This window comes from Carica papaya, chromosome 9 (assembly GCF_054855325.1).
Source record: "Carica papaya isolate Zhongbai chromosome 9, ASM5485532v1, whole genome shotgun sequence".
Classification (NCBI taxonomy): domain Eukaryota; kingdom Viridiplantae; phylum Streptophyta; class Magnoliopsida; order Brassicales; family Caricaceae; genus Carica; species Carica papaya.
In genome coordinates, this window is record NC_142317.1 from 32145446 (window position 1) to 32159281 (window position 13836).

General features: G+C 33.8%; 2 protein-coding genes across 15 annotated transcripts; both read right to left on the reverse strand.

The window, feature by feature from the left end:
- Nucleotides 1-1662: 1662 nt before the first annotated feature.
- Nucleotides 1663-12735, reverse strand: LOC110819680 (uncharacterized). Of its 14 annotated transcripts, none has more exons than XM_088210762.1 (14): nt 12475-12735; nt 7372-10333; nt 6379-6490; nt 5733-5825; nt 5441-5651; nt 5226-5335; nt 4883-4956; nt 4695-4788; nt 4236-4475; nt 4041-4139; nt 3662-3912; nt 2994-3160; nt 2538-2796; nt 1663-2290 (listed from the first exon to the last, which is right to left on the reverse strand). In XM_088210762.1, exon 2 carries the CDS (start codon nt 10249-10251, stop codon nt 7495-7497), a length of 2757 nt encoding a protein of 918 aa, XP_088066888.1. In that variant the 5' UTR covers nt 10252-10333; nt 12475-12735; the 3' UTR covers nt 1663-2290; nt 2538-2796; nt 2994-3160; nt 3662-3912; nt 4041-4139; nt 4236-4475; nt 4695-4788; nt 4883-4956; nt 5226-5335; nt 5441-5651; nt 5733-5825; nt 6379-6490; nt 7372-7494. The 14 variants fall into 14 exon arrangements, with proteins under 14 accessions (XP_088066888.1, XP_088066884.1, XP_088066885.1 ...); XM_088210758.1 differs by having other exon boundaries at nt 5226-5359; XM_088210759.1 differs by lacking the exons at nt 1663-2290; nt 2538-2796; nt 2994-3160; ... (3 more) ...; nt 4695-4788; nt 4883-4956 and having other exon boundaries at nt 5077-5335; nt 5441-5490; nt 5615-5651.
- Nucleotides 1858-3793, reverse strand: LOC148240260 (heat shock protein 90-6, mitochondrial-like). The gene is made up of 5 exons (XM_088212113.1): nt 3662-3793; nt 2994-3188; nt 2774-2796; nt 2538-2628; nt 1858-1965 (listed from the first exon to the last, which is right to left on the reverse strand). Exons 1-5 carry the CDS (start codon nt 3791-3793, stop codon nt 1858-1860), a joined length of 549 nt encoding a protein of 182 aa, XP_088068239.1.
- Nucleotides 12736-13836: the final 1101 nt, after the last annotated feature.

The window sequence follows — 13836 nt, forward strand, 5'->3', positions numbered from 1 at the left end:
ACAAAATTTTAATGAATAATATTTTATAGGTAAGAAAAAATTATATTTATTTTAATTTTTAATAGTACCGAATAGTATTATCTGATAAATTTGGAATGAATTTTAAAACTACTAAATGGGGGTGTATGTGACTGTTATGTTCCTTTATAATTATATATAATATATTTAATTTTATTTTTATTTTCATAATTTATTATTTATTTTATTAAATATAAATATAATTATATTAATAAATAATTTATTTTTATTATTATATACTATTTATTATTACATATAATAAATAGAGATAAATTAATAATTTCATTGAAAATATAATTATATTATTCTATCATGTAAATAAAAATATGTCATTAACATATAATAATTTAAATATAAAAAAAAATTTATCATTCTCGTCCTATATCATTGTCATCCAATTATTGTTATTACCATACATTAATTAATTATCACTAAAATTTATCCAAACAGAATGTTAAAGGGTCGGGTTAAGGCTGGACTTTCTTGTTCAGATAGATTTTTTTTTTTTTTTTTTTTTGGGATGACACTTTGTATCTCTCTATTTTACCATCTGAACGAACTTTGATATGAAGATCCATTTACGATATACTAGTTTTTTTACTTCGAGTCTCTTTTTTATGTGTCAATTATCTTTTAAGACTTCCATATTGAATCTTTTTGTCTTGAATCTTTGATAAGGAACATCGATTTACAAACCATTAGTTTTTGCTAGTAGCTTTCCATCTCAGATCTTTGAAAGTATCATATACATTAGTAGGAATTCTCATACTATTGAATTGAGAAACATATATTTTATATTTGTTAGATAAAGAACAATATAATAACTATTTTGAGTATAGATGTTGAATATAGGACTTTACGCCTTTTTTATAATAGCAATGAGCATATCAAGATCATTTATTATACTAATACTTTAAGGCGAATTCTGTAATTGTAAAATTAAATCAATTTTCAAATTGAATCTTTCAAGATATCAAATACGGTAGTATGAATTCTTATACTATCAAGTTGAAATACAAATGTTTTATTCTTGTTATATAAGTAGCAATATAACATATATTTTAAATATAGATATTGAATACAGGATCTTATGTCTTATAATAATGAGCACATTGAGATCATTTACTGTATCAATACTTTAAAGTAGATCTTGAGGTTGTGAAATTAGATCGGCTTCTAATTTCGATGCTTGGTTTTGTTAAGCAATTTGTGGTCTCATTGAGTAAACAAGTAGTTTATCTTATCATTTGACTTTACTCACCTATGGAAGTATGTTGTAAGATTGGTAAAGACGAAAAAGATGACAAAATGGATAACAAAATAGGACAAGATATAAAAAGATCCCAATGATTATAATAAAAACACGATTAGTGGCCTTTTGGTCAAGTTTTTCTCGTGCAGGATTGATATTTATGAACAAAAAAATAATAACCGAAAGCTTTCGTAAGTGAATACATTGAATAATCTAAAGTGAAGAAAAACATTTTTAGAGACTAATTAAGAGGTTTCAAAAATTTAGTGCTTTTATGGAAATCCATTAATGAGGTAACAAACATTTTGTTTACCAATTGCTGTTCCTTTAAATGACCGTACATATTTAAAAAGAAAAAAAATCATTAATTTGTTAAACAATGCTCTGATGTGTAGACAATGAAGTCCTGAATACTAGAAATTACTGACTGCAACGCAATCCAAGGTTGAAAGAGCCAGCCAAATATTGATTCAGTTCAAGATTACACTCAAAATTTACATTCATTCATGAACTACAGCCTCCTACGATCTCTGGTGACTAATTTATGCCTATAACACATGAAATGGCAAAAGAAGTAATCTAGCTACTTATTTTTGATTGCCAGCTTCAACTGGTTCGACCACTTCAGCTTCTATGGTCTCCATGTTGTGTGGTTGGGCTGCTGGCTGCTGGATTTCAGGAGTCAGACCATTTGCCTGCAAGAGCCATGCCCATTATCTCCTTAGATGTTCCCACCAAGTTGTGCTGGATTCTCGGGCTGCAAGAACACAAGTATGTTGGAGGACTACCATCATGTATAGACATCATATATATGCCTGTAACAGAGATAGAAAACAAGGAATACTAATAAAAAGGGTAATGCATAAGATTCAAACATGACCAACAATCCATGGCTACTTTTAGTTGTCGGTCTCCTGTATAATCCTTGGAAGGTCCAAGTTCAATTAAGAATTCTGATTAGTTCTCTACTGAGCAAGGCAGAGAACGCAAAGGCAGCCTCCCTCAGTATGGGATAATCACCTGAGATCAGAGGGTTAAACAATGAAGAGGACCACATCTTATTATATAATCATAGATTAAAGTGACTCAATTTGAAATGAATATCAAAAGCCAAAAGATAAATCACAAGGAGGTTCTTGCATTTTGGACATTAAAAAAATCTGGATTCATGATAATTCCTGGTTTGACAAATACTTGTGCTAATTTACCCCTACCCCAACCCATTAATGATATTAAAAGACTAAGTAGATATGTGCTGAATACTCACAGGATAGCCTCTAGAAGCTAAAGCTGTATCATATAGAAGATCACTAGCCCTCAGAGCATCTTTATCATCTTTGGCTGTTCCACCATGCAGCCTGCAATCAGGAGAGAAAGTTCAATAAATTGACTTGAGAATCAAATGACAATAAATAGAAAAGCTCTCGTTAGTCAAAATTTGATTTTCAGGATTGATCTCAAGAATCCTTCTTCCTCTCATGAACTCAAGGCTAGATGTATCACCAATTGTTTGTGACGTCATTAGCCTGGAAGAAATGAATTTTGACATAAGCCAGGCAGAAGAATAAGAAAGTCCTTTAACAATAAAATGTGCAGAGGAAGAAGTGTGCATTTCTTTTGGCCAGATAAGTGATAGGACAGATACCCCTACTAACCTCACCACTTGATTTTGGTGGGGAGACATAGAGATTAAGTGGTTAGAAAGTGAAAGACTGCACTTTACCTCTGCACATTGGCAGACCAACCAAACTTTCCGGATACCAGAAAACAGGGTGATGAGCTCAAACAGTTTGATGCCGGCAAGTTTGTCACCCAAATGCCTTTTAATCCAATTACATGTTTTTCCACACTCTTGCTTCATCATCTTCTCTTTTTCCTCATTCTTATCACCTGCGGTTACTGGATCATATAATGATATCTTGCAAACAACCAAATATCAACAAGAAAGAATGAATACAACATCTGAAAAAAATTTTAACATTCCAATCAAGAAGATGAATAGTCCATGCCATCATTCCTAGAAAACCAATAATTGATACTTCAATATTCCTGAAAAACCACTAAATGAAAACTTGATAGTTGTTCCTTACAATATTATAGAAACATGAAACAGAGAGAAAACTAATATCCTCCAGAGCAGGATTTACAAATTATACAATACTTTTAAGGTTTTAAGAAAAAAAAACAAGTCTAAATCTTCCTTGCTAATGTTGGTAAAATTCTTCTCCTTGTGAGATTTCAAATCCGGATGGTAACCTCATCAATGTGATCAACCAAATAGAGCACCGAAAAGAACAGTAGCAACAATAAAAACTATCTACAAGAATAACACACCAAAAACACGATTCAATTGAGGTCTCAGTTTTCTTGAGGAAAAGAAAAAACACATACTTCTAGAACTTTCTCAAGAAATCTCTCCAAGAAAGGGGTGTCCCTAGTGCTGGTAATGCCATCAGCAGCAATGTAATAGGTATTCTTCTGCTCAGGTTTCATGTTCTCAACATACTCATCCAAGCTTATCATATTTTCATTTTGGAGGGGAAAAATCAAAGCAATGGTGCAATATGCTTGTGATTCTCACGACCTTCAATGCATCCCAATTTCAAATATTTGCCATAGTTCTCCAAGAATTTCTCATAATCCTATAACATGTAAAGATTAAGTTAACAAAACAAGAAGAAACAAGTAAAATCTAAATTCTATTTATGCGTGGCACCAAATATGAAGATATTAATTTCATGCGAAACTTGGTTTTATAGGCAGACGTTACCCACTTGAGTAATGTAGAAAGCAAGGTTGTCACTAGGGACATTCTGGGAATCATGTCAAAAGCCTTTCGAACCAAACGTTTCCTCATACTACAAACCTTCTAAAACATCACAAAAGGAATTTGCAATTATATTCATCAACAGAACTCAGATATTATAAACAAAAGTTCACATTAAAAAGAAATGGCTCCACATACGATGCGGGTTTCCTTAAGAATCTCCATGAAACACTGAGTGGAAGATCATTCGAGTATGAAGCTTAGATACCGAGGAAACTGTTTGCAACAACTGCGGCTCGAACACAAGATCATCAGAAATCATCTGAAATGAAAACCCTTTCCACATAAAGCCTTATATTTTTTTGTCTTCAGATTGATTATATCATCCTTCCGCATAGGAGTTATAGCTGGCACATAAAGTACACACCTAAACTCCACCTAACCTTGCAATAACATTAACCAAAAAAGCCAAACAAAAACAGACACCATTATCTACAAGCAGATAAATATTGGGACTCAAGAGTAGCTCTTGTGTAGAACCTAGAAGTTGTATATTGTATTTAAGAATCAATATCTATCAAAGCTTGCACAGAAACAAGCATAAGGCTGTGTTTTTTTATAATTGCCTGGTAAGAAAAGGTATAGAAGCTTTTGTACCTCTGTTGTGAAGCAATGGATCCAAATATTCATTGAAGGTTTTCTTGTAAAATTCATTATACTCCTCTGTTGTCACGTCCTTGGGGCTGAGAAGCTGCAACAACAAGATAACCATGTAATAATTCTTTCACAATAACCTTTTTCTACGTAAAATAAATACTAAAAAATACAAGAATCCTCAAACTTACCCAAATGGGCTGGGTCTCGTTAGTGAGTTCTCAGTCCCAGTATCTCTTGACAACAGTTTTTTTTTCTTCTTATTCTGTTATAACATCAACAAAACAACCAAATAAAATTTTCTCTGTCTATGCTTAAAATTCCATGCAATTCATACATAAGACATGCTTAATGTCTGGTTCAGAATAAATGAAATATGAGTCACCTCAGTTTTCTCCTCTTCACCATCCTTTTTGGCTTCAGGTGGATCCTCATCAATCTCAATGTGCGCAAAGATTATGCATCATGGCCAATGTAAAAGCAATTTACAAAGACACTTCAAATCCAGTATTTAACTGGCTCTAGTGGCCATACCTCTTTAGTATATCCCTTTCCTTGCTCACTGTATATTGGGAAGGAGATAAACTGCGAATTTTCACTAGCTTCGAAATCCGCTCTGGATGTGCCAAGCCCTTGTCATCACACTGAAAGTAGGAGGAGATCATTTTCTAAAGACAAAGAAGACCTGCGTGAGCTCAGAAGTTTTTCAGATAGAAATTAAGATATTTGAAGAACATTATCTAGCACACCTTAAGATACACGGTAAGGTGCGTTCCTATAGGAATGAGCTTCTCTGGGTCTGTTTCCTCTCAAAAAATAGTGTAAGAGCAAGCATTAGCTTCTCCTTCCCATACATACTTTATTAGACCTTGGTTTCTAGGAAATAACCTATCAGAAAAAAGGAAAGCCCACACCAAACTGACCAATTAAATTACTGTCAGCACCAGCACCCTTGCTTTCCTGTGGACTAATGAGTTATTTAGTTCATCATCTGAATACGAATAAACCCATGACTGAAATACAGCTTGAAAAGTCTTTTACCTTTATTGCCTTCAAAAACTTAGCAGCGCCACTTTGTGCAATAGTTCCAAGACAGTCAACCAGATCTTGCCGAGTCATTCCATTGCCATGTCACTGGAAAAAGCAAAGGGAATTAAACTACCAAAGTTGGACACTAAGAAACCAAAATATTTTTGGAGAAATTATTAAATTAGTCCCGGATGTTTGGCACTTATTATTTTGGTCTTTAATATTTTTTTTATTACAATTTATTCTCTGACAAGTTTTATTTGTTTCAAGTATCTAGTTTCCTTCCATTTTCTAATGAAAAAACTAAAATAATTATGTCATGTTTCAATGCTCTCAAAAAAAATTAACTAATTAATTAAATTAATAATTAATAACAATGATAAATATGCCTAATATTATTACTAATTCATTAATCATTAATTTAATTAATTAGTTAAAATCATTTTCTTCAGTTATTTCTTAAAACATCCAAACATAGTCTAACTATTTTAACTTTTTCCATTACAAAATGGAAGGAAACTGTATGTTTAAAACAAACAGAAAACTTCAGGAACCAAACTGTAACGAGAAAAAATTAAAAATTAAATTATCACAAGTGACAAACGTCAGAGACTGATTTAGTAATTTGCACACAAAAATTTCAACTTATTGAACTTACATGATAAAAACAATCCCATTATCTTTATCAACTTGGATTTGGATATCAAGATTAACAGCATCCTTCATAGTGCAGGATCTGTAACACTTTCTCCAAGGCATCGCTTGCATTACTGTGGACCAGATACATAAGTTTAACAAGACAGAAAAGAGACTCAATAAAAGTCATCTCTGTGTATGGCCTGCTTTCCATTATGAAATTCATTTTATTATAGTCCAAATTTTTGTACAATCAAATGGGAAATTCATTTTATTTTAGCACAAATCTTTCTACAATCAAATGGTTTCCACATTTAAAATATATAATAATATTTCCAATAACTGCAAATCTTAAAATTTAACTATTCCCCATCATATATAACCATGAGAAAACTGTGGACAACTGGGTTTCTTTGCATAAACTAACATCCATTGCACCTAAGCATGACAAGATAATTTTTTCAGCATTCTGTGGGTTATATCAGCATCATGAGCTATTGGACGTTATTTCCAAAAAAAAAAAAAGGAGCTATTGGAAGTTATGTTGTTCTCTCAAACATGTATGCTGCAACAGGTAAGTGGAACAAAATTTCGGAAGTGAGAGAAATGATGAAGAAAAGAGGAGTTCAAAAGGACCAGGGATGCAGTTCAATTGAACATAGAGGTGTCATTCACGATTTTATTATGGGTGATAGATCAACTCCCAAACAAAAGAAGTATATTCCAAGCTGAGTGAAATGTGAGTAAAGTTGAAACTGGCGGGACATGTTCCTGATACAACTCCAGAAGCAGCCAAAGCTTCTCCCTCACGTGATAATTATTGCCTCATTCTGGTACTAGAGTTGGTAAGATCCTTTTTCTCTGGCGGAGTGTCAGAATAAAAAATCCATCAGACTCTCAGCCAACTGAAAGTAATTTTAATATGTGACTAAGCCAAGGTGTGGGAAAGGGGCTAGGGGAAGAAAGCAGAAAGAGATAACAAATAGTAAAAGTCTGAGAAGGATTATCTACTTACTATTATTGCCAAGACGCCAAAATGTTATCGTTATCTTTATGCCAAAATCTGTCTCCATGGCCCGTCAAACAAATTTAGGCATCTTTATGGGGCCAATGCTGCATTTTCCTCCATCTTTATGTCCTAGAGCAGAGTTGTAGTCAGTTCATTCCTCAAAACTGTCAGCTTGTTATGAATTTTATCTGCTTCTATTGATTTGTCTATTTCGGACAATTCTCTGTCCAAAATGACATAAGTATGAAGACTGGGAGAGCAGTTTCTAGATTCCATGATGTGAAGAAATCTCATGCATAGATCTGATTTTCCTTCCTTCAGTAACCCATCAATCAAAATCGTCCAAACAATCTCATCATAATTCCATTGTTCCTTAAGCATCTTCTGAAACAAAATCTGAGCTTCCTCTACCTGACCTGCCTTACAAAGTGCAGAAATAAGCACCCTAAAAACTGATAAGGAACAAGTGATGCCTTCATTCTCCATCAGATTGAAAACTTCCAGAGCAAGGTCAACTTCTAAGTTCTTACAATAAGCAAATAGGAGAGAGGAATAGATGCCATTATTAGGCCATAATCCTTTCTCTTTCATGTTTTCTACCAACTGACCTGCTTCATAAGACTTTCCTTCTTTACACAGGCCACTAACTAATATACTGAAAGTGTCAACCGTGGGTTCACATCCAATGTCTGATAATCTAGATAAGAGACTAGCCAGAGTTTCAAAATTGGTAATTCTCTCATCCAAATTACAACTGTAGACAGATTCGTTTTGAATAGCAACCTTCTCTACCAACAATTGGGAACTTTTTTGCAACCCTTTTAACAATACACAGTAAGTTCTGTAGTTTGGTTTGCAACCTGCATCACTCATCCGCCGAAGAAGGAAGAATGCGTTATCTAACCTTCCAAGCAAAACAAAACCGTCAATAAGTGACGTAAATGTAACCTCATCAGGAGCCAATCCCTTCTTCTCCATTTCCTCAAGTAACCTCTCAGCATCACCAACCTTGCCCTCTTGACACAAGCCAAAAATGAGTGAACTATATGTATATATGTTCGGCATGCACTTTCTCTTCTCCATCTCATGGAAAACCCTGAAAGCAATATCAGTTCCACCGTTCCTGCAGAGCCCATCAATCAAAGATGTGTAAGTAATAACATTAGGCAACAATTGCTTCTCTGCCATTTCACTACACATTTTCTCTGCTTCAGAAAATCGATTGTCTTTGGCCAAACCATGTATAATTGCATTATAAGTCTCAACATTTGGGCAACAACCATGTTGCTCCATTCTCTCAAAAAATGACAAGGCAATATCAATTTTACCATCTTTACAGTAACCATCAATAATAGCAGTATAGGTCACCTCATTCGGGCTTAGATTATGTTCTATCATTTCAGAGAAAAGATTAGATGCAGCGTCCAGGTTGCCCCACTTGCAAAATCCTGAAATAAGTTTAGAATAAGTCCATTCATCTGGCATGCATCTACCCTCTTTCATCATATCTAATAATCTCATAGCATTGCATAGATTGCCCGTCTCAACATATCCACCAATTAGAGTGTTATAAGTTATCTTGGTTGGAGAGGGACCATCCTTAAGCATTTTATTCAGGAGAATCATTGCTTTTTCAATGTTATGCATTGAACATAGGACCTTTATAATTTCATTGTACGTTCGTACATTTGGAGAGGCGTTGTGGCCCTCCATCCAATAAAAGATCTTCAAAGCAGTTCCATATCTTCCTCCTGCACACAATTCATTTATTAGAGTGTTATATGTAATAGTGTTTGGAACCAGACCATCCTTCACCATTTTGTGGTACAACCCAATTGCTACTTCAAACTTCCTAGCACGAGATAACCCAGTGATTAGCGCCGTAAATGTCTGGACATTTGGGGTACAGCCCCTCTTTCTCATGCGAGAGACAAGCTGAATTGCCTCATTTACACGTCCATCCTCACACAAGGAAGTAATTGGAACAGTATAAGTATAAACTGTTGGTTCAATTCCTTTATCTATCATTTCCTGAAGCATGTCAAGGGCCTCGTCCAACCTCCCAGCATTGCATAACCCATTAATCAAATTTGAATACGTAACAGAATTCGGATCACAACCCTCTTGAACCATCCTATCGAAAACCTCAAATGCTGAATCCAATTTTCCATTTCTACAATGCCCAAGAATCAAAGATGTATAGGTAAAGACATCAGGCGACATATCATACTGAAACATCTTACACATTATCAGTTCAGCTTCGCGAACTTTCCCTTTCTTACAAAAAATATTGATCATCGTATTAAATGTCAATAGACTAGGTTTAACCCCACTATTCAACATCTGGACATACACAGTTTGAGCCAAATCAACCATATCAAACTTTCCCAATTGAATCAAAAGTGAATTAAAACTGTACAAACTAAAGCCAAAATTGCTTCCACTAATCTCATTCAAGAAATCAATTACCCTTTTAATCTCCTCTTCATTTCTACAAGATTTGATCATCAGGATCCTAACATTATCTGCGGGAGCAAAGTTACGATCTCTAATCAGCCTGTTCAACATCGAAATGAAGCAGCCCATATCATGCTTGTAGAAAGGCCGCTTAGAGAGCCAGTAGAAGAACCGCAGCAGGGGCTCAGTGTTCTTATGGGTATTGATAATCTGAGAGACATGGTGCGGCTGGAGCTTGGGGGCCAACCAAAGGAGTGATGGGTCCTTCTGCCATTGAGAAGTAGACAACAAATCATTGATTTTAGCGATCAAGTTGTGCGATTGTTGTTCAGGGTTTGGTTTTGAGGAGAACAATGAGAAGAGTATATGGAGAGGCAGAGATTTTCCAGAGGGGCAAAGAGAGATAGAAGGTTTTTTGAGAACCTTCATCTATGTGACCCCGCTATATCAGATTTATCAACTTCCACTTACCACCACCCTGCTTCTTCCATAAGATTTTCCTTCCGGGATTCTGCAATCACAACAAGAAGCAACAATGGACTTCAATTCCTACTTTCAGTTTCTTTTCAAAGTTCAAATGGAAATTACGTGGAAATAAACTTGAAATTGAACATTTTGTTATGGTTCTGAAATAAATTAACACAAGTTCAAAACATTTTTCAACAAATTTCTTGACATGAAACTAAACCGTTATTAGAAAAATAATAATAATAAGAGCCGACTTTATACAAAATAAGAAACCTCATGGATTAAAAAACAGAAAGAAGAAAAAAAAGGTGTGCATGGAAAATGAATGGAAGCTCAACCACCATATGGTTAATACCATAAATAATTTGGTTTAGAGAAATTTCTCCTCAGGTGGTTTCTGAGCAAACAACTAAAAGCAAAAAACCTTATGGATTAAAAACAGAAAGAATAAAAAAAAGAAGGTGTGCACGGAAAATAAATGGAAGCTCAACCACCAAATGGTTAATACCATAAATAATTTGGTTTAGAGAAATTTCTCCTCAGGTGGTTTCTGAGCAAACAACTAAAAGCAAAAAACCTCATGGATTAAAAACAGAAAGAATAAAAAAAGAAGGTGTGCACGGAAAATAAATGGAAGCTCAACCACCAAATGGTTAATACCATAAATAATTTGGTTTAGAGAAATTTCTCCTCAGGCAGTTTCTGAGCAAACAACTAAAAGCAAAAAGCCTCATGGATTAAAAAACAGAAAGAAGAAAAAAAGAAGGCGTGCATGGAAAATAAATGGAAGCACAATCACCAAATGGTTAATACCATAAATAATTTGGTTTAGAGAAATTTCTCCTCAGGCAGTTTCTGAGCAAACAACTAAAAGCCAAAAACCTCATGGATTAAAAAACAGAAAGAAGAAAAAAAAAGGTGTGCATGAAAAATAAATGGAAGCTCAACCACCAAATGGTTAATACCATAAATAATTTGGTTTAGAGAAATTTCTCCTCAGGCGGTTTCTGAGCAAACAACTAAAAGCAAAATTTCCAAAAGCCTATTGGAATATAAACCCGCAGCAGATGTCGCAAATTAAAGTTATGAACTTGTCACAACTGTGATACGGGACAATACTCTGCAGGAAAATGAGAATTCTCAATGTTACAACCCGGGTGACATTAGATCCAAAAGACTCCACAAATATATAATCAATAAGTTCCAAAGAATTCACCATTAATCCATTTAAGGTGGAATTAGACACCATAATACACACTGGCCAAGTCCGAAGAAAATGGGTTCAAAAATGATCGAAAGGTGTGAGGCACCACCCGGCGGCAAAAACTTATTAGTTTTGGTTAAAAAAATTCTATTTTAATTTTAGTGAACTGAAAAGATGGTCAAAGAGACAATAACCTTTAAAATATCATTAATGATCAGAAGACTTGGTACATGCACACACCACAATTAACCCTCTAATTGAGACACATGCTGTTTTTTATCTCATGAATCATCAAAATAGGCATCCAAAGTAAGTATACTCTTCGTAGGGAAAATGAAGCACAAACATCAGTAGATAATACACGTTTAACCCATTTGTACCTCCCAGCAATTTCAAATATAGTACAGTCTTAAGGCAATGCAGGGAAGATAAAAGTGAGGCTAAAGCTTTAATGCAAGCATCTAAATTAATTTCAGACAGTTAAACCAGAACAGCCAAGTAGTTCCACGAAGTGCCAAAATGCCATAAAAGGAAAGGAAATGGTAGGTGATAAACAACATACAAAAAGAAAACTAAATGAAAAGAGATAACCTGCAAAGAACCCAAAATAACCCAAGGGAACCAAACTCCGATAATTCAACAAACAAATTGTATACGTACTCAACCCGAACATTGATTTTTATCCCATACCAAAGTAGAATAAACATTAAAAAAATGACAAAAGATAGTATAAAAGATCTAACTCATTTAAAATTTAACGAAGTATATCTTCTACTTAATACTCAATTGGACAATTTATTATCCTACAATCCACATGTAACAGAAGCATGACACACACTGTGGTTCCGTTCGTCATTCATTCATTCTCATGACAAATTTGCGAACTCATCATACTTCAACCATCAATCACATGAATCAAATACATAAACTTTATCCATTCTAAATATTCAATTAACTCTAAGCCGAGTTCAAATTCTTACCTACAATATATTTTAGAGCCCAATATATATGTGTTCCATCTCTCCCTTGTTTCTATGTCGCCCAAGAGCTTCTGCCACATACCAGTCAAGCATCGTCCTCGATTGTTCTCTTTCACCGCAAGCTCTGTTTCTCCCTGCTCTTGGTCTCCTCTGCTCCACTTACGGATCTGGTTCTCACCAGCCACCGTCACGCTAGCCTCTACGTACGTTGCCTCCCCTCTTTACGTGTACAGAGCTGCCTCCCGTCAATTGTTGTTCAGCAGAATAAAAATTAAAAACAAAAAAAAAAAAGAAAAAAGAAAAAGGAAACGGTGGCGTTTTGGTTGCGGGGGGGCAGACGCAATGTGCACGGCTTGGGCTTTTATTTGGGTTAAATTTTTTATTTTTTGGGCTTAATTTAATTTAATTTAAGGTTTGATTTAGAGTTGGGAGAAAATGGCTTTCTAAATGTGTGAAAATTGCACAAAAAAATTGGATTTCGGGCTTTTTTTCCTTCATTATAGTTTTTATTTTTTTTATAATAATAATAATAATAACATAAGTTATCAAAAATTGAAGAATACAAGATAATTCGGACAAAGTTAATGTGTTATATTCAACGAATTTAAAAGGGTGTTGACATAATCGATTTACGGTGGGGATTAGATCAAAAAGTTTAGGTATCATTATCGAATCAGAAAGTTCTCTTTAAAAAAATTTGAATTAGTAAACTTCTGGTTAACTACTACATTTATTTGAACTGCATAAATATTCAATTACTGCAAGTGTGCAAAATTCATCGGCAAATTTTCAAATACGTACTTTTTTACAAGCTATAATATTTGTGAAGCAAACCTATTATGTATTTTCTTCATTTCACGTTTTAATATGATATTTATTTAGTCAAATATTTTTAAAACTCAATGGATTTCTTCTATATTTATAAAATAACAATACATTATCTATAAAGATATTTATTAATCTAGGTAATATAAGATATGTATCCTTTTAAAATATGGATAATTCGTATATCATAATATATTGTACTGGCATTAACTTTAACTATTTTGAAATGAGAAAGTACTTTTGTTTTTTAATATAATATGTATTGTTACACTTTTAAGGAGATTTATATTTTCGTTTTATTCAATCCAAACTAAATTTTAAGGAGTATTTGCTTTTCATTATCCCCTTTTTTTTATAACATCACTAAGATATCCTATCTTCACTTTTTTAAAATTAAGAGAGTTATTATTACGACTAGCATAAATGTATTTAAAATTTCAATCATGTCCACATACAAAATTATTCGATATTCATTTCGACCAATAAAATATAAATTATTGGATAAAATTCGTGATTTTTCATAACAATTTTGTAAAG